The sequence below is a fragment of the Muntiacus reevesi genome, chromosome 15 (assembly GCF_963930625.1).
Source record: "Muntiacus reevesi chromosome 15, mMunRee1.1, whole genome shotgun sequence".
Lineage (NCBI taxonomy): Eukaryota > Metazoa > Chordata > Mammalia > Artiodactyla > Cervidae > Muntiacus > Muntiacus reevesi.
Genome location: NC_089263.1, coordinates 3,034,777 through 3,056,193, shown reverse-complemented (window position 1 = coordinate 3,056,193; position 21,417 = coordinate 3,034,777). Strand labels below are relative to the sequence as shown.

The 21,417-nt window shown below is 42.5% G+C and overlaps 1 protein-coding gene across 3 annotated transcripts in view; it reads left to right on the top strand.

The window, feature by feature from the left end:
• The window catches only part of GABRB3 (gamma-aminobutyric acid type A receptor subunit beta3), a 270,888-nt gene that overhangs the window by 211,173 nt on the left and 38,298 nt on the right, over positions 1-21,417 (top strand). For all 3 annotated transcript variants that reach the window (XM_065906527.1, XM_065906526.1, XM_065906528.1), the window contains 2 exons: positions 12,800-12,882; positions 15,368-15,505. In XM_065906527.1, coding sequence (XP_065762599.1) covers positions 12,800-12,882; positions 15,368-15,505 — 221 coding nt within the window. The remainder of the gene's footprint in view (positions 1-12,799; positions 12,883-15,367; positions 15,506-21,417) is intronic.

The window sequence follows — 21,417 nt, the reverse complement described above, 5'->3', positions numbered from 1 at the left end:
ACATGGAGACAAAGCAACAAGCTGCCACAAAGCCAGTGCATCCATGAACAAGTCAAGTAGGAAATTAGAAAGTACCTGAAGACTATTGAAAATGGAAACATAACTTTTCAAAATCTACAGATGCAGCAAAAGCATTTTTAACAGGAAAGTTTATAGCAACACAAGAAAAATCTCAAACTAACAAACTACTCTACCACCTTTCAGTCAGTTCAGTCACTCAGTCGTGTCTGACTCTGCGACCCCATGAATCCCAGCACACCAGGCCTCCCTGTCCATCACCAAATCCCGGAGTTTACCCAAACCCATATCCATCGAGTCAGTGATGCCATCCAGCCATCTCATCCTCTGTCATCCCCTTCTCCTCCTGCCCCCAGTCCCTCCCAGCATCAGGATCTTTTCCAATGAGTCAACTCTTCGCATGAGGTGGCCAAAGTAGTGGAGTTTCAGCTTCAGCATCAGTCTGTCCAATGAACACCCAGGCACTGATCTCCTTTAGGATGGACTGGTTGGATCTCCTTGCAGTCCAAGGGATTCTCAAGAGCCTTCTCTGACACCATAGTTCAAAAGCATCAATTCTTCAGTGCTCAGCTTTCTTCACAGTCCAACTCTCACATCCATACATGACAACTGGAAAAACCATAGCCTCGACTAGACAGAACTTTGTTGGCAAAGTAATGTCTATACTTTTTAATATGCTATCTAGGTTGGTCATAACTTTCCTTCCAAGGAGTAAGCATCTTTTACTTTCATGACTGCAATTACCATCTGCAGTGATTTTAGAGCCCCCCAAAATTAAGTCTGTTACTGTTTCCACTGTTTCCCCATCTATTTGCCATGAAGTGATGGGACCAAATGCCATGATCTTAGTTTTCTGAATGTTGAGCTTTAGGCCAACTTTTTCACTCTCCTCTTTCACTTTCATCAAGAGGCTTTTTAGTTCCCCTTCACTTTCTTCCATAAGGGTGGTGTCATCTGCATATCTGAGGTTATTGATATTTCTCCTGGCAATCTTGATTCCAACTTGTGCTTCTTCCAGCCCAGCATTTCTCATGATGTGCTCTGCATATAAGTTAAATAAGCAGGGTGACAATATACAGCCTTGACGTACGCCTTTTCCTATTTGGAACCAGTCTGTTGTTCCATGTCCAGTTCTAACTATTGCTTCCTGACCTACATACAGGTTTCTCAAGAGGCAGATCAGGTGGTCTGGTATTCCCATCTGTTTCAGAATTTTCCACAGGTAGGGGGAGATACCCTACCACCTTTAGGAATTAATGAAAGAACATCAAACAAAGCTCAAACTGAGTGGAAGGAAAGAAATAAAAAAGATCAAAGAGAAAATAAATAAAATAGTGATTAAAAGAATAGAAAATATCAGTGAAACCAAGAACTGTTTGAAACTATCTTTTTTAGAAGTAAAGAGAAAGAACTGAAATAAATAATTGAAAGATGAGAAACATTAATAATAACCAATACCACAGAGATAAAAATTTAAGAAAATATTAAAGAACATTTTATGCCAACAAATTGGATAATCTAGAAGAAATAGACAAATGTCTAGAACATAAAACCTGCCAAGACTGAATCAGGAAGAAACAGGTAACTTGAACAGACTGATCATTTGAAGTGAAATAGAATTATGATAATAATTTTTAAAAGCTAGTAAACAAAATCCAGGGCTGGACAGCTTTACAGGGGAATTCTACCAAACATATAAAGAACTAATACCTATCCTTCTCATACTTTTCATGGGGTTCTCATAGTCAGAGCAATGAGGTCTCATAGTCAAAGCTATGATGTCCATATAGTCAAAGCTTTGGTTTTTCCAGTAGTCATGTGTGGATGTGAGAGTTGGACCATGAAGAAGGCTGAGTGCTGAAGAATTGATGCTTTTGAACTATGGTTTTGGAGAAGACTCTTAAGAGTCCCTTGGAGATCAAACCAGTCAATCCTAAAGGAAATCAGTCCTGAATATTCATCCAAAGGCCTGATGCTGAAGCTTAAGCTCTAATACTTTGACCACCTGATGCGAAGAACTGATTCATTGGAAAAGGCCCTTATGCTGGGAAAGATTGAACGCGGGAGGAAAGGGGATGACAGTGGATGAGATGGTTGGATGGCATCACACATTCTATGGACATGAGGTTGAGCAAGCTCTGGGAGTTGGTGATGGACAAGGAATCCTGGCTTGCTGTGATTCATGGGTTCGCAAAGAGTCGGACCCAACTAAGCGACTGAACTGACTGATGGTAACAAAATAGCATTGCATTTGCATAAGAACAGACATATCAGCCAAAGAGAGCCCAGAAGCAAACTCTTGTGTATATGTTGAAATGATTTGCATCAGGGTTGCAAGACTATTCAATGAATAAAGGAGTGTGGTTCAACAAATATTGCTGGGGAAACTTGGTATTCATATGTAAAAGAGTAAAGTTGAATGCCTACTTATACTTTATACCATATATGGAAATAAACTTGAAATGGATCAAAGATGTAAATGTGAGAGCTAAAAGTATAAAATTCTTAGAAGACATAGATAGAGAAAATTTTCATGACATAGATTTGGCAATAATTTCTTGGGTATGACATGAAAGCTGTCTATTGCCTATAGAAGAAAAAATAGAAGAAAAAAATTAGAAGAAATAATTTAGAATAGAAGGCAGTAGAAGAAATAGAATAGAAGGCAATAGAAGAAAAAAAATTAGATAAATTGGACTACATCAAAATTAAAGACATATCTACACCAAAGAACAGAATTGACAAAGAAAAGGCAGCCTATAGAATGAGATAAAGTATTTGCAAATCATATAGAAGGGTAGTTAATATCAAGGGAGGGGATATATGCATACTTATTGCTGATTCATGTTGAGATTTGACAGAAAACAACAAAATTCTATAAAGCAATTATCCTTCAGTAAAAAATAAATTAATTTAAAAAAGAACATATAGAGAACTACAAGTCAACAACAAAAAAGAGATCAATTCAAAAATCGGCAGAAGACTTGAGTAGACTATTTCTCCTGAGAAGATATACAAATGGCCAATAAGCATGTGAAAATATACTTAGTATTATTAGCCACTAAAGTACTGAAAATCAAAACCATGGTGTGATACCATATCCATTAGGATAGCTATAATCGAAAAGTGGGGAAAAAGAGTAGTGTTGACAGTCATGGAGTGATTGGAACATTGTGTGCTGCTGTTGAAATGTAAAGTAGTTCAACCATTGTGAAAAGCAGTATGACTGCTCTCAAAACCTTGAACACTGAATTATCAGATAATCTAGCAATTCTGTTTCTAGGTATTTACCAAAAGAAGCAGAAGCAGAGACTCCAACAAGTACTTGTACACTAATGTTAAGCACAGCATTTTTTACAATAGCAAAAAGAGAGAAACAGCTCAAATGTGAGAAATAACTCAAATGTACACTAAAAAATGAATGTGTTATATACATACAATGGAATATTTTCAACCTTTAAAGAGGTTTGGAAATTTGATACATGCTACACCATGAAAACATTATGGTAAGTGAACTAAGCTGGACACAAAAGAACAAATACTGTGTGATTGCACTTATATGAAATACCTAGTATCAGTAAGAATGAAGTCACCAGGTTACCAGGTCCCTGAGGGAGATTATGGGGAGTTATTGGGGAGTTAATCAGGAGTTATTGTTTAGTGAGTATAGCAGGTTTTTCCTTAGATGATGAAGAAATTCTGAATATGGATAATGCTGATGGTTGCACAGTGATATGAATATAGTTAATTCCACTGATCACTTACAAATAGTGATAAAAGGTAGATCTCATGTTAGGCATATTTTACTCTAACTAAAAAAGTGTGTTTGTTTCATGTTTAATTCTGTTGTATTCATTTGAATGCTGTTTGGTTTTGCTTTGTTTAATAAAACTCAATTGCATACCGATTTTCTGTCTTGTACCTATCATCTTCTTTGTGTTTTCAAAGGTTTGTCTTCTTCCTCTGCTCTTAGGAAGGTTTTACAATGGACTCTCTCCTTCCCACTCTGACTGTGGTCCCCAGACCAGCAGCAGTAGCAGCATCTGGTAGATTCAGAACTACACACCTACCCAGATCTCTTGCTCAAAATCTGCATTTTAACAAGATCTCCTCAGTGACTTGTGTCATTAAATGACTTGCAACTGTGTCAATTCTGCTGTCTTTGTGTTCAGTATAGATTTCACTTCAGCACTTGCCGGGAGATTCCTTGCATTCTTTTCTCAGTTTTACATTGTCTATCTATCTTTGTCTTCATCTTAGGCTGTTCTTTCCTTTTGTCTTCCTGTCTTTGTTTTAAAGGGAATTCATGCTTTTTGACAACCAGACATACATCTTCCCAAGTTTTAAACTTCCATTTTGCATGCTTACATACTTTTCATAGAATATCTCCTTGTTTATTCATCATGTTAGTCCTTAGCTGAGCAGACCCATGGAGACAGCGATTTTTCTGGTGAGACTTTGAACGTGGTGACCTTGGCCTCCTGCAGTCTCAGGCTCCATTGGGAGCCTTAGTCCTTAGGATATAAATCTGAAGGTCAGGTTAATGCACTCCCTTTGTTATGTCTAGTCACCATTCTTTTTGAGTAGGTATTCCCCTAGAAATGCTGGTTAGCCCACTCCTCCATGAAGTCTTATGCAAGGTGTGGTACTTTACATACTCTTCAATGACACTTCTGTTCTGACATGCTTGTTTCCATGCCCTGTGGATATCTATCTCTAGCGGCAATGGCTTTTCTTGGAGGTGGTGGGTTGTGTGCGTTTGACTGTGTCCCGCAACCACTTTCAACTAGAGAGTGTGCCCTTTAAAGCTGTGGTGGTGAGGGGGGAAGGGAGGAAGCCGGAGGGTGGGGAGAGAGGGAGGGGAGGGAGAGAAGAGAAGCAGGAGAGGGAAGAAGGGAGAGGGGCTGGGAGGCTGCCTTAGCAGGCAGGGCCAGTCTGTCATCCTGTCTGACTCATGTTTCTCACTCCTTCCAGTGGAACTTACCAGAGTGATAGAGATGTTCTAGAACCTGTACCATCCCATAGGGTAGCCACTAGCCATAGGTGACTAGGGCTTCCCAGGTGGCACTAGTGGTCAAGAACCTGCTGGCCAATGCAGGAGACTCAAAGGATATCTCTTTGATCCTGTGTCAGGAAGATCCTCTGGAGAAGTAAATGACAACCCAGTCCAGTATTCTTGCCTGGAGAATCCCATGGACAGAGGAGCTTGGCGGGTTACAGTCCATAGGGTCGCAAAGAGTCAGACATAACCAAAGCAACTTAGCATAAACACGTAGGTGACTACTGAATACTTGGAAGGTTGCCAGTGCTTCAGAGGAACTAAATTTTTAATTTGATTTCATTTTAATTAATTTAAAATTTAATTATAAATAGGAAAAAGGATTTCCCAGGTGGCACAGTGGTGAAGAATCCACCTGCCAATGCAGGAGAGGCAAGACACACGGGTTTGATCCCTGGGTCAGAAGATACCCTCGAGAGGGAAATGGCAACCCACTCCAGTATTTTTGCCTGGGAAATTCTATGGACAGAGGAACCTCACAGGCTACATACAGTCCACTGGATCACAAAGAGTCAGACATGTCTGAGCACGCACACACATGTATGTGGCTAGTGGCTATCTTTCTAGATATAAACCCCACATACACCGCCCAGGTGCCATCATTAGATCCAGATAGTTCAGTTCAGTTCAGATCAGTTGCTCAGTCATGTCCAACTCTTTGTGACCCCATGAGCTGCAGCACGCCAGGCCTGCCTGCCCATCACCAACTCCTGGAGCCTACCCAAACTTATGTGCATTGAGTCGGTGATGCCATCCAGCCATCTCATCCTCTGTCGTCCCCTTCTCCTCCTGCCCCCAATCCCTTCCAGCATCAGGGTCTTTTCCAATGAGTCAACTCTTCACATGAGGTGGCCAAGGTATTGGAGTTTCAGCTTCAGCATCAGCCCTTCCAATGAACACCCAGGACTGATCTCCTTTAGGATGCACTGCTTGGATCTCCTTGCAGTCCAAGGGACTCTCAAGAGTCTTCTCCAACACCACAGTTCAAAAGCATCAATTCTTTTGTGCTCAGCTTTCTTCACAGTCCAACTCTCACATCCATACATGACGACTGGAGAAACCATAGCCTTGACTAGACAGAACTTTGTTGGCAAAGTAATGTCTATGCTTTTTAATATGCTATCTAGGTTGGTCATAACTTTCCTTCCAATGAGTAAGCATCTTTTGATTTCATGGCTGCAATCACCATCTGCAGTGATTTTAGAGCCCCCCAAAATAAAGTCTGCTACTGTTTCCACTGTTTCCCCATCTATTTGCCATGAAGTGATGGGACTTGATGCCATGATCTTAGTTTTCTGAATGTTGAGCTTTAGGCCAACTTTTTCACTCTCCTCTTTCACTTTCATCAAGATGGTTGGGGAGACTCAAAGTCTCAAAGTACTTTTTTGATTCTCTCAAAATGTTCTCTCCCTTCCTGTTAGAGAGTTGAACCTTCAGTGTTTTCCTTGAGACTACCTCAGTCATCTACCCTGACATTTCCATTCCTGGCAGGTGCTTGAGGCTCCAACACACACTGTTCTTTTGGTTTTGACTTATAGCATTATTGCCAGTTTTGGCCTTTGAGTTGTTTTATCACCATATTGCTTGAAAATCAGGAGACTGTCCGTGTCATTTGCCTGATATGACGACTCATTTTACCAGAATTGATGTTCATATAACAATAGTGGATTTATGCTGAAATCCAGAAGTAAATGCTGTTGTTATAGGAAAATGCTATCTACTAAGGGCTTTGTAGTTTTCTGGCACCCCTGAGAAGTATCAGGTTATGAGGCCCATTTATTTATAAGATAATATATGCTTTGCTAATTGTGTAGTTTCTTGTTTTGTATCTGTTATCTATGATGGCCACAGTGTTGCTGCATAACAAACAGCTAGAAAGCCTATTTTCTAATGATAATAAGTGCACATCGCTTGTGTGTCTGGGTGATTAATCAGTGTCTCTCTGGATTCTGGCTGGTTCCCCCACAGACTCAGAGATGGATGGTCTCTGCTCCCTATGTCGATGGTCCTCCTAGAACCAGCAGACTCGTTTGAGCGTGGCTTTTTCACAGCAGAGGCAGAAGCACAAGGGGACCAGAAACACAGAATGTCTCTCGGAGGCTAAACTTGTGACTATTAGTCCACACATTCTGTCAGACAGAGCAGGGCACATATTGTTTGAAAATCAGGGCCACAAAGTTGTCCAGGAGTGGGGAGACAGTTCCTCTTTAGTGAGAAGAATTGCAAATGACATGGCAAAGAGAGTAGGTACTGGGAAGGGTAAAGGGATGGGGCTGCCAACATGTTCAACTTACTGCAAGGATTTTCCCAGCAACATACTCAATGTGTCTGTAGAGCAAAGGCAATTGGACATGTCTGAGAATTTATCTTCATTTGTTTGTTATCAAATAAAATGGGGGCACCTTCAGTGTTGGCTGTATTCTGTGCCTTCTCCACAATGAATAATAAGCACTTGCTTTAGAAGGATGCTCAGTTCACTTCAGTCTCTCAGTCATGTCTGACTCTTTGCAACCCATTCCTGTCCATCACCGTCTCCTGGAGCTTACTCAAACTCATGTCCTTTGAATTGGTGATGCCATCCAACCATCTCATCCTCTGTCGTCCCTTTCTCTTCCCGCCTTCAATCTTTTCCAGCATCAGGGTCTTTTCCAGTGAGTCAGCTCTTCATATCAGGTGGTCAGAGTATTGGAGTCTCAGGTTCAGCATCCTGAGAAGAATGCTCAGTTGATCTGAATTATTTGATCAGGTCCTTTAACCTTGCATTTGAATTTATATTCTTGGAAAAATGATTGATGTCTCCACTGCCTGGTATTCCTGGAGTCAATACAGAATTGGAGATAAGTGTAAGTTACATGGGAGTAGTTGCAGAGGGCTAAATGGCTACCCATAAGGCAGTGCCCTGAGTGTGCAGCTGTTCTGTGAGCATAAGTAGCAACCATTGCCAGACTTTAAGCATCCCCAGTGCAAGCCAGAAGTCACACAGGAGGTCTTGCTAACTTGCTCCTGGTCCTGTTTAACAAGATTTTAATTAAAAGGCCATGACGTCAGCAATGGCAGCATTTTGCTGTGATCTTCATGAGCATGGAAGCCGAAAAACTCACACGCAGGAAAATCAGCCTGCTGAAGATTTATTCTGCAACCGAAGGATTCACAGACACCACCAGGCTATCAGCACATGGAGTATCACCCAAGCAAGGATCTTGACCAGTGAACCCAGGTAGCCTCTCAGGGTGTCAGTAAAAGTGCAAGACCAGAGCTCCTCCTGGCAGTGCTTGCAAGAGGGTGAGTGTCCCCTCTGGCTCTGAGATTTAGGGGATTGAAACCAGGAAGGGCCAAGCCACCTCTTTTTCTTTCCATGTTTTCCTTGAGTTCTGCTCTGCCTGTTACTCCTGGTTCCCACATTTTCTAAGTCATTTTTGCTCAGTGAACATCTACGGGTCACCTGCTGTGTGCCTGTGGCTGATGTTCTAAGTACTGATGACTCCAGGGGACCAAGCTCTTCTCCAGGTCCATCTAAGGATGAGCAAGGGACCTGCAAGTCAACAAATGGAAGGACACTCTAAGTATAAATGGTCCTAAGTGTGATGACAACAGCAAAATGGGTGGTGAGAGGAGAGACAGCAGAACTGAAATACTTTGGTTCTGCAAGTCCTCGGAGAAAGCTAGTCAAGGACATTTTAACCTCTGTTATATCTGGTGTTAACCATGAATGTGAAATATCTGTGCAAGTGAGGAGGAGAGTGTGTGTATTGCCCTGTGATTCACTGTAGGTATGGGTCCCAGAGTCCCCGTTTCCCAGCAAGGACAGGGAGCACTGTGGTACCTTGGCCAAAGAGCTGGCATTTCAGGTAAGTGTTGTTGATAATAGTGGATGTGTACCTGACCAGCCAAGAGCAGTATTTTCATCACAGCCTCTCCAGAGCCCTGTGGAGAAATCTGAGTTTGTGCAGATTGACAAAGTCTTCATGACAGGAAGAGTTTGCATCTGCCCTTACTATTATTTTTAATTGTTGGAATTTTAACAGTGGAAGTGCCGACACCAAAGTACATCTCATAAGCTTGATATAATTGAGAAAGTAAGAACATTTTGACCTGCTGAGAGCCGTTCTTTCCAGGAGTAGTTTCTAAACGGTGTCCAAAGATGGCAGATGTTACATTACAGATTTTAAAATTGCTGAGATGATACTCCCCTAATAAAGTACACATTATTCCTTGACTTTTCATACTTTGGACTGCTAAACGTATCTTTAGGGATCTATCACTTAGGCAGGACTACCTGCTAAACTGTACCATATTCCACAAGGGGCAGAATGCCACTGCTGTTACTGCAGGCGTAGCATGGAAATATCCATTTTCTCCCTTTACATGGTATATTTCCAACTTGGCATATATATGAGACATATGCACGGATATAATATATGTGTGTGTGTATTTTGGTGATCATATATATCATAAATAGGTACATATGACATATTTCTATACCATACTTGCTCTTCTTTGAAAAAAAGAAGTAGGCTTTTAAAAGGTGAATATATTTTGTAATTTAAGGCAGACAAGGTATCAAGGACATAGAAGAGTGAATGCAGGTTTCAGATTGGCTGGATCTCAGTGCCACACATGCCTTCCAGTAACATTGTATGTGACCAACATCCTTACTCTTTCCAAGCCTTGGTTTGCTCATCTTCAAAATGGGAAGAAGATGAATACCTCTACAGTGTGGTTGTTGTGAGATGGAATGCATGAATACTCAAGTACTGAGCCCAGAGTTTGGCACAAAGTGAACTCGCAACTAATCTTACGTAAAGTGCAGATGTGACTGCATGCTCTGACTGAAAAAAGAGGATCTACTGGAGAGAATCTTCACCCAATATTTCTTATTGACTTCACCACTATTTCTTAGAAATAGGAGTGGAATCCTCAGCTTTCATATGGAAGTGGAGCTAGTTGTTGGTTAAAGTCACTTCTCAGGACAAATAAAATTGATTAGAAAAAATATGAAATGTATGTGCCTTTGTGTGCGTGCACACATGCTTGCATGTCTGGGATTATGCAGCTAGAGCTTGAATGCTACTGGGGCTTCCCTGCCTTTGGTCCATCTTCATTAACTAGACTCGAGTTCTCAGTTCTGTAGACTATGAAATTCCCTCCTATGGCTTCTGCAAAGTCCTTGGGGTACAAAATTTGGTCATTTCACTGCAAAAGTCCAATCTCCAACCTGTTATGAGTTTAGTCAACGTGATTGATGGTGTGGAGGCTCTGGCCTGCTCTGTTCTTCTTGATCTTTCTATTCCCCTGTTTCTTTTTTCTTGCCTTTCTGTCTCAGTGAGAGACACTGTGTCCTGAATAGGCTCCCATGACTTAACTTTCCACCACAAGAGGGTTTTCTGTGCATTTCTTCCATAGGAAGAAGAGTAGTGCATAGATGTTTATACCTTATTCCCCAAGTCTGTAGTAACAGGACTCCATATGATAGTCAGTATGATACCAGAAGGAGACAGGACAGCAGCTATACTGGGGATACTCACCAATTCTACTAGCTTCATGATTCCCATTTCCAATGATTCCTATGAAATACTCTACATAAGTCACAATACATGTGAGTCCCTACACAATTTGCATGTGTGTGTGTGTGCTTTTGTGTGTGTGCATGTGTTTTAATGATGATAATTGGGAACAAAAAAGGAAAAGAAACAAAAATGGTTATCTCGGTTATTGACTCGTGAAGTGAATAGGTACTAAAACATGTAGGAAAGTTTTAAAATTTGAGTATTTCCAATAGAGATCTTTCTCTCCTCTCTACAAAAATTTATAATTTTAACAGAACTTTATTCTAATTTTGCCTTATAGGCATCTTGCATGGATGTCGGGTTGACAGCCTGCCATAAAACATGTCAGAATTTCAAAGTGTGAGGCTTGTTCTTCAGTTGGCTAGGAAGTCAGATGCTATAGAAAAATATACCAAAGAGCTATTTGTTGACTTTGGATAGAATGTAATCCACTCTTTGGAATGATAATTGGAAGTGTTATGACATTTGGAAAGGACATACTTTCACCACTGGTGTGGATCTTACAGCATATGTCTGCACGGCACTTGCATGCTATTTGTAGAGCAAAAAATAGCATTGACCCATCATTGCCAAATAGATTGATTTTCCCTCACTGTACTGCTCAGCCGTTGGAAATTAGAATTTTCCTCAACCTGCTGCTTAACCCAGTGCTAGTAGAAGGACATGCTTTCCTCTGTTCCTTTAGCACCTGCATTTAGGTTCAGTGAGACAATCCTAACATAATTGGCACGTGCCTGGTGTCTGACATGTGTTTTGCAGCAGAACTTGCTCATGTTGCCTAAGTAGTAAAAGGTTTATTATGAGTGATGTTCACATGGAAGTCTATCCAGAGAAAACTCGATACTAGGCTTTGAGAAAGGTAGACCTTAAAAATGTCTGGAAGTTCAGTGTAACTCCAGGGATCTCAGGAGAAGACATTCTCACTTCTTCCTGCTTAAGATTCACCACTGAAGGAGCACAATCCGGGCCACCATTCACACACCTTCCACATTAGCTCTGATGTGCTGTTCCCTGAGGTGTGTTGTGCGTGTCCGGCAACACTGTCTGCTGTGGCCCAGCCTTGGCACTGCTGTCTCCTCATCACTGACTCTGCATTGTGTCCACCTCTGTTATGCTTTCTTATGCCTGACTCTCCAGTTCAAAAATGGCATCACAAACCTCTAATTCATGAACTTGAAAATTCAGCTCTATTCTCATCTTTAATTCATCCCCATGAAAGGGAATTCATTTAGCTCTGTTTTGCCTTTTGTCAGGCTGCATCCTATACTCTAGGTCGACTCATTATTGGCTGTCCTTGAATCAGGGACCCAGCCCAGTATGTTAAGCTGGGTCTGTGGTGCAGAAGGGCTGGGAATTCTAGAAAGAGAATAAAACATGGTAGCCTAATCATTGCATTTTCAATAGAGGCTTTGAGTAGGTTGGTGTCTCTAAAATGAGACTTTTGGCAGAGTAGGAAATGAACTTAATGTTTCTGATCTTCATGTACAGTGGGTTTAACCATTGCCCAGTAGAGGCTTAACTATCCTTAGGTCACAATATAAATCCTTTCTATGGTTGCAGTTGACCTCAAGGGATACTAACCCACTGAATTTTGATTCATAATCAATAATGTGGAAGCCAAATATTCTCTTTGAAAAGATAGATGATCTTGTGGTGAAAAGGCCTGGAGTATTATTAGCCCAACAGACAACTGTAATAAAATAGAATCAAGTAGAAGTTTGGCTCAGAGTTCCTAAGTGTAGCCTGTGGATTGGGAGCTACATGAATATTTCACACTGAAAGGCAAAGAATTCAGTTTTAATCTAAATCAAGGGTGTTACCACCAGGTATATTTTCTCTGTGCAATAAAAGTTAGAGTGTCACTAGACAAGGAGACAGAATAAAAATTGAAAGTAAGTGCTTCCTAAGAAGCCCCTTTCTCTGCCCCAGATTATTCAAAGTTAACAAGATAAAATTATGTATATCTATTGCTGTTTTGGCTAAAGCAGGCCTGCAGTATAATGAAAAGCTATTCATTTAGTATATATCATGAAATATATTTAATCAGGTATGCTTTGAGGAAAGGGGTCCTACCTTCTGGTTACTCAGTATTTATCTAGGAGCAGTTTTTCTGCTGTAATTCTCATCCCATCTGCCCTTTCTCTGTGTGTTTCAGAATCACGACAACTGCAGCGTGCATGATGGACCTGAGAAGATACCCCTTGGATGAGCAGAACTGCACCCTGGAGATTGAAAGCTGTGTGTATCTGTATTTCTTTTCAATCCACTTTGTGTTTTAGGCCTTCTTATCATTATTTGGCAAGGCATATATAAGTTTTTATGACATAGTTTTTAACTGTCTTAAAGATTAGAGGTTTAATCCTCCACTCTGCAAATTTTGCTTTCATGATAGAGAGAGGGCAAGAGAGAGAGACAGAGAGGCTCAGTATAAAGAGTTCTCCACTCTAATTTGACTAAGAGTCTGTCTGCTGTGCTGAAATAAAAGAAGACAAATGCTCTCCATCTCGGTCTCTTCAGTGAGAAGCAAATGAACTCTGAGAGGCGGTGTCTCACAATTGTGCTTCATCACGCACAAGCTGCTGTGCTCCCGGGACCCTCTGCAGTTGGCGTAAACCTCATTTCGCATTAGGAGCTCAGCTTTACAAGCCAGCTATTTTTACCTCTTGGCAATTTTCTTCAATTTGAGGAGTATTCAGATGCCTTATTGATAATGCAGTGTTGAGTAGCACTTCTCTTGTGGGGCAAGAGCTGCACCCACATAGTCTCAGAAGCAGATGTCCTGCTCCCTGACCTGACCCCTGGCATACCCAGATACGGCTGCCACCACCGTGTCTTCTCCTGGCCTGCTGTACATCGCTTCATTGTTAGCCTCAGGTGGATTTAGGTTGCCAGCATTTGTATTGAATTCGGAGGGATGGCACATGACTGGCTTTGCTGTGCGTTTATTGCATGTATGGTGAGAAGTGGATGTCTCAGTGGATGAACGCGCCGGGGAGCTGCCCTGGTGGCAGGCTCGTGTTTACACCTCTCGGTGTGCCCCTTGCTTCCGCACAACACGATGGCTGTGATTGCTGAGAGCTGTGCTTTCAGAAAGTGAGGGGTGTGAGATCATGCCCGGGGATGCACAGGATATTTAGCATGAAGACTTCAGGGAAAGATGATGTTGAAGGGCTAATACTTGAAGGGCTACTTTAGGAAGTTAAGTTGATTCTGTGTGGTCAGAGGACACAACTCCAGAAAGTTGATGAAAGTTTCAGGAAGGTAAATTTGGGATCTAAGTGAGGGAGCAGCTCCTATTCCAGCTGGGAACCATAATGAGTGGCCTCGGAGACTGTAGATTCTATTACCACAATCTTTAATTGAAGTGGAGGATGGACAGGAAGGTCCTTTTTAAAGCAGTTGAACAGAAGAGGGATTCTCCCAGTTTTCTGGTGACCTGACTACACACGTATGCAAAACCTTTTATTAAAGTCAGGATGCAAATGTATGAAAGAGTGGGCCACTTGAAGATTTGGATATACCCTCAGAGGGCATGTAAGCTCTGCACACAGCATGCTGGTCTGAACCACAGCCGGAAGACCAGAGAGGCTGGACTCTGTGTGCAGGGGAGGGGGCATGTACAGAGGGGTCAGCCTTGTCGATTCTTGGGGTCTTGAAAGGACTTTGGATTTGTTTTGCTAGTTGCATTGGGAACGTTTGAGGGCTTTAAGCAGAAGCGTGACTTGGTGAGATCTGTGCTTTATTAGTGATCGCCATGGCCGCTGGCTGAGAATAGAGTGCCATGCAGTCGGAGGGGAGGGTGGAGACAGAAGGTGTGCCCACCGTGATCCCAGAGGGAGGACAGCAGACAGACCAGGGGATGGCGGGGACTGTGGGGGCAGTCATCCCCACAGCTGTGGTCTGTTTATATAACGTCAGATATTTCGTGTCTGCCTCGTATTATGTGTTCAAATAAAAAAGTTTTTATATTCATAGGCTGTTTTTCTACAGGTGTGATTTTTAATTGACTTTACCACTAAAGTTGACCCAATTCTTTAGAAGACTCCTGAGTGCTGCAAATAACATCAGATACTATTTTCCTATTTAGTCATTCTCAAGGAGCATTGATTGATTACCAAGTGAGCACAAGACCGTGCCAAGAGTTGATTTTGAAGCTATAATCTGGCTAATAACAATTCCTCTTTCTGCTCAGAGCACTGCTCAAATATCTAAGGGCCAAGAGAGTCCCCACAAAAGGCATTTCTCATGGCCAGGAACACCTTATGACACCATCCAAAATGGCCCGGAAGTTGTGAAACATGGATTGGGCAAGTTCACCCTCAGTGTTCTAACCTTTCCATAGTTGTTGAGAGAGCTGCCTTTCCAGAATTCTTTAGAGTTTTTACTTTTTCTTCCAACCATCTTATTCAGTGCTGTATGTTTTTACTTGATTTCTGTGCAAAGTCCAGGTCAGCCCCACAATTAGGCTTTCCAGGCAGAACTTTGATCAGAGTGCTCAGCCTCTCTAGTCTCTCTGCTTTTCAACACCAGCCTGGTCCAAATCGGACAGCAAAGGTAACACAAGAATATCTAAAACTTAGTTCTAATGATAATGCAGAAACAAGCACATCAATACATTTCCTTCACACGTGGGCAAGCTGTTAATTCTGTTTTACTAGGGACAGTTTCTTTAGACAAAATGATGCTTCATTTCTGCGCTGTCCCTGCTTCTGTCTCCTGGCAGATGGCTACACCACAGATGACATTGAGTTTTACTGGCGCGGGGGTGATAAGGCTGTGACCGGCGTGGAGAGGATTGAGCTCCCACAGTTCTCCATCGTGGAGCATCGTCTGGTCTCCAGGAATGTCGTCTTCGCCACAGGTGAGCCCTGTGTCCCCTCACGCTCTCTGGAGGGATACTGGCTGCCTGGGCCACATTGCTGTCATTGTGAAATACTCTGCTGCTGATTTACAGTGCTAAGTCCCCCAAAAAAGGACCATCATCAGTCATTCATCATCTTCTCTACCCCTTTCACTGTATCTAGAGGGAATGGATAAGCTCTGATGGGTAGGAAGGAACAGCTGACCCGGAGATATTCTGTGTGCTTGTTACTGAGAAGTTAAAAGGCTGAGGTTGAGTTTAACCAACCATTGTTTGATAACATAAACAACTTTCTCTCTGGGCAGACAAGAGGCCCCTGACAGCCTTGGAGGCAGGAAGGAAGGGGAGGGAGGAAGACTTGAGGAGGCAAGTACCGTACTCTCCAAAGTAAGAGATCTCCCGTCTTCTGGGCTGCAGTCAGCCCCGGTTCCAGGAACGTGAGCCCCTGCCGTTAGTGGTGCCTCTTCAGACACAGTCATCTGCTCCTGCTGTCATCTGGGAAGCCATCCCATCCTGGGTTTCATTGTCATCTTTGTTTCAACTGTCTGAAGACTGAGAAGTCTGTGCTTGCTCAGGTTTTTTTAAAACTTCCATTCGTGTCTCTTACAGTGGGTGGTTCTTTCTCAGTGTTCTTGTTAAAGGCTGCATTGTAGCTAAGAGGATAAAGGGAAGTGCTCTGTAAACTGAAGGTTGTCCTAAAGGCCACAAACTCTGGGTGGAGACTTCTCAGTGAGGGCAGAGCAGGGACCTCCCACCTCAGCGTTTTCCTGACCTTGCAGCTTAAACCACACCAAGTGGAAAGTGGTTAGCCTGGTCTTATGCTGGCACTTATGTAGCCCATGGCCTGCACTCTGCCTGTGGCCTCTAGCCCGAGTGCCCGGGACTCACGGCTGCCTGTCTCCCTAACCTGGCCACCTTCACTCTTCAGCTTAATCGAGATGCTCTCCCTCTGTGAAGGCTTCGGCCTCTGCTCTGCCCACGCACTGCCTCCCAGGCGGGCTGAGGTGACGGCTCTGCACCCTGGCAGTGCTGCGCCAAGCCTGTAGGAGGGGCCTGGCCTGGGCACAGCTGACCACGCCTCTTGCCTCCTCCTCGTGGGATGCCTGCTATGCCACGGATATGCAGCCAGTCCTCAGGGGCCAGCTTCCCTCCTCTCTACCTAACCTCGTGGACCAAGGAATGTGCAAGCAGACAGATGCCTGGATGTTTAAGCTCTGTCTTCATGCACTGCTACCTTCTCCTGTGTTTCAGGATGTCCTGCAAATATGCCTATAGTCTCTAGAGAAGACACATGGCAGCGCTCACCTTGGATGGGTGGGAGGCTGGAAGGCATGTGGGCTTATCATTAGGGAGTAGTTTCCACAGCCAAGAAAATTGCCTTGTGATGTGTTGCAGAAAATGATTTTTTGCTTTTAAAACTGGGTTTCAAACTGTTCCATGTTCCAAGTGATGTGAGCAGCGGTCTGCTTAGAACTCAGGGATAGTCTTGTCTCACTGTAGGAGTCCTGCCCGTGCCTGCCTTTGTCTAGAAGATTGCAGACAGGGCTAATTGGGCACTGCCTACAGATCCTTTTGCTGCATTTCCTGGCAACCTCCTTAAAAGCCTGATGAGGCATCTGTGGAGGGTGGGTGCTTCCATGTGGAAGTGCAACCACATAGAATGGCCTTCCTGAATCCTTTTGCTTAAAAGGAGGCACATTTTTCTAGGTGCAATCTGTTTTTCTTTGAAGTATGTATATGGTGGAAGGTATCCTAAATACAGCTGGAGATGATACACACTGCAAAAATGGGGCCAAATACTTAAACTCATGATACTGAGAGTGAGCCTACCCTCAGAATGTGATGTTTAGTCCTCTTTTCTGTTCTTGCTAACTTTCTGCATTCACAGGGTGTCACTGGGGGCTCACAATCAGTTAGTTTATCAGTATCAGTTGGTTTAAACCTCTCATCCTTCAAAAAGCCTTCATTTTAAAACTATTCTAATTTGCTTACTTATGTAGAGACATCATAGGACACACTGTTGCAAAACTATTTCAAAATTCAATATTATACTAATTATTTCCTTTCCATAAGTCTTCTGAATTAATGGGATTTCAATCAGTCAACTAGATTGAAGGACTCTCAAACCTGAAAGAGAATTCTCAGAAAAGGAATTTGGAATGACCCAAAGCCCTGGCTTCCCTTGTGGCTCAGATGGTAGAGAATCCATCTGCATTGCAGGAGACTCAGGTTTGATCCTTAGGTCAGGAAGATCCTCTGGAGAAAGGAATGGCAACCCACTCCAATATTCTTGCCTGGAGAATCCCATGGACAGAGGAGCCTGGCAGGCTACAGTCCATGGGGTGGCAGACAGTTGGATGCAACTAATGCTTCCACTTTCACTTTCAATGCCCTGGAGGTTTCTAGAGATGCTCCTTCTCAGGGTCTTAAGGGCAAAATTCTGAGCCTCACCCACCTCTCCCTCCTCCTCTCTCTTTAAGGACCTTGTGTGTGGCTCCTTACCATGGTTTCCCAGGGGGTACAGTCCTAATCTATCTCCTGAGTAACATGGGTTGCAGGCTTCAGGGCAGAAAAGATATGAATATTCACTTCACAGAGTCATGAATATTCTCTCAGCAGCTGGCATAAACAAAGCATGGGGCTGAACCCTGGGTCAGAGAGGGAACAGGGTGTGACTGGTCCAGTGGGACTGCTCACAGCCAGCAAGCATTCAGCAGCGTGCCCTGGACAACATCAGGTAGCCTCTTACCTAGAGAGGTGTTTAGCGGGAATTAAGTCACAGTAAGAGAGCTCCTGTTCAAGAGACAGTATGTAAAATGTTTAAAAACTTAGACCCTGGAGCCAGAATTGCCAGAATTTAAGTACAGACTCTGGAACTTTCTAGCAAGGTGACCTGCAGCAGGCTATCTCAGAAGAAAAATGAAGCTATTGATGATATCTATCTGGCAGAACTGTAGAGAATTGCGTGAGTTAGTATCAGTAAAAAGCCTGGAATAGTGTTCTGTCCGGTGAACACTGATTGTTCTGGGCTGTGCTTCGTTGCTCAGTCGTGTCCAGCACTGCAACCCCACGGACTGCAGCCCGCTAGGCTCCTCATCCATGGGGCTTCTCCAGGCCAGAATACTGGATTGGTTTGCCACGCCTTCCTCCAGGGGATCTTCCCCACCCAGGGATCAAACCCAGGTCTCCTGTATTGCAGGTGGATTTTTTACTGACTGATCCACCAGGGAATCCCTGATTACCTTTCATCAATTAAATTGTGTGGGTCCAGAAAACAGTTACTCTAGTGGTTGCACAGAGCTTTAAATATTAGAAAATGTATGACATTATTCTCCTGAATTATTGGAAGTGATGTAACTGACTCCTAATTGTTATCTGATGGTTTCTTAAGAATAGCACTTGTTTGGGGCTCATATCTGTATCCCTAATATATATTCTAGCATCTAGCACATGCAATAGTTTGAAAACTGAATGGTTATAAAATTATGAGATGACATTTCATGGTCATTACTAACTATGTATTCAACCCTAATTAAATGAATCATTTCTTCAAAAGAGATACTATATAAATTAATAGCATTATATATTCAAATATTTAATGTATTAAAATCTGATTTAAAAAGAAAAATCCCCATAAAACCTCATTGTACTTGGGGAGGAAATTAAGTATATCTCTGTCCAGAAGGAAGGAGCTTTGTGCATGAATACATTTTTAAAGACAACAAAGAAATAACTGAGTTAGTTCATCTCAACAAATAATTATTCAATTTCTGCCATGATTCAGCATACAGGTTTTGGAAAAAAATATTTTGATCCCTCTTATAACTCAAAGAAAATGAAGTAAGACTTTATTACTCACTCTGACGTCTGTCCGAGTCTTAAAGATCTTAATGATCTGGATAAACACAATGGTGTGGGCATTCACCTAGAGCCAGACGTCCTGGAGTGTGAAGTCAAGTGGGCCTTAGGAAGCATCACTATGAACAAAGCTAGTGAAGATGATGGAATTCCAGCTGAGCTATCTCCAATATTAAAAGATGATGCTGTTAAAGTGTGGCATTCAACTTGCTAGCAAATTTAGAAAACTCAGCAGTGGCCACAGGATGGAAAAGGTCAGTTTGCATTCAAATCCCAAAGAAGAGCAATGTCAAAGAATGTTCTAACCACCACACAATTGTACTCATCTCACACGCTAGCGAAGTAATGCTCAAAATCCTTCAAGCTAGGCTTAAACAGTACATGAATGAGAATTTCCAGATGTTCAATTGAATTTAGAAAAGGCAGAGGAACCAGAGATCAAATTGCCAACATACGTTGGATCATAGAAAAAGCTAGAGAATTCCAGAAAAACATCTACTTCTGCTCCATTGACTATGCTAAAGCCTTTGACTGTGTGGATCACAACAAACTGTGGAAGATTCTTAAAGAGTTGGAAATACCAGATCACCTTACCTGCCTCCTGTGAAACTGTTTGCAGGTCAAGAAGCAACAGTTAGAACTGGACATGGAACAACAGACTGGTTCCAAATCGGGAAAGGAGTACGTCAAGTCACCCTCTATATTGTCACCCTGCTTATTTAACTTCATGTGAAATGCAGGGCTGGATGAAGCACAAGCTGGAATTAGGAGTGCCAGGAGAAATATCAATAACCTCAGATATGCAGATGACACTAATCTTTTGGCAAAAAGTGAAGAGGGATTAAAGAACTTCTTGATAAGGGTGAAAGAAGAGAGTGAAAAAGCTGACTTGAAACTCAACATTCAAAAAACTAAGATCATGGCATCCAGTCCCATTACTTCATGGCAAATAGATGGGGAAACATGGAAACAGTGACAAACTTCATTTTCTTGGGCTCCAAAATCACTTTGGATGGTGAATGGAGCCATGAAATTAAAAGATACTTGCTCCTTGGAAGAAAAGCAATGACAAACCTAGACAGCATTTAAAAAGCAGAGACATTACCTTGCTGACAAAGGCCCACCTAGTCAAAGCTAGTGGTTTTTTCAGTAGTCATGTATGGATGTGAGAGTTGGACTATAAAGAAAGCTGAGTGCCAAAGAATTGGTGCTTTTGAACTATGGTGTTGGAGAAGACTCTCAAGAGTCCCTTGGACTGCAAGGAGATCAAACCAGTTAATTCTAAAGGAAAACAGTCCTAAATATTCATGGGAGGGACTGATGTTAAAGTTGAAGCTCCATTTCTCTAATAATGAGTGATGTTGAGCATCTTTTCATGTGTTTGTTAGCCATCTGTATGTCTTCTTTGGAGAAATGTCTGTTTAGTTCTTTGGCTCATTTTTTGATTGGGTCATTTATTTTTCTGGAATTGAGCTTCAGGAGTTGCTTATAAAAATAAAAAAAATTAAAAAAAAAAAGTTGAAGTTCCAATCCTTTGGCCACCTGATGAAAAGAAGTGACTCATTGGAAAAGACCCTGAGGCTGGGAAAGATTGAAGGCAAGAGGAGAAGAGGACGACAGAGGATGAGATCATTGGATGGCACCACCGACTCAATGGGCATGAGTTTGAGCAAGCTCTGGGAGATAATGATGGACAGGGAAGCCTGGTGCACTGCAGTCCATGCAGTTGCAAAGAGTCAGACAGAACTGAGTGACTAAACCACAACTGACTTCTAACCATAACAGTGGCATGCTACATTACAATCCATACCAACTTGCTTTCAAGATTTTTCACTAATGTCCCAGGGAGACTGGTACATGATAATTCAGTTCAGTTCAGTTCAGTTGCTCAGTCATGTCTGACTCTTTGCGACCCCATGAATCGCAGCATTCCAAGACCTCCCTGTCCATCACCAACTCACGGAGTTTACTCAAACCCATGTGCATCGAGTAGGTGATGCCACCCAACCAGTTTCCACTGTCTCCCATCTATTTCCCATGAAGTGATGGAACCG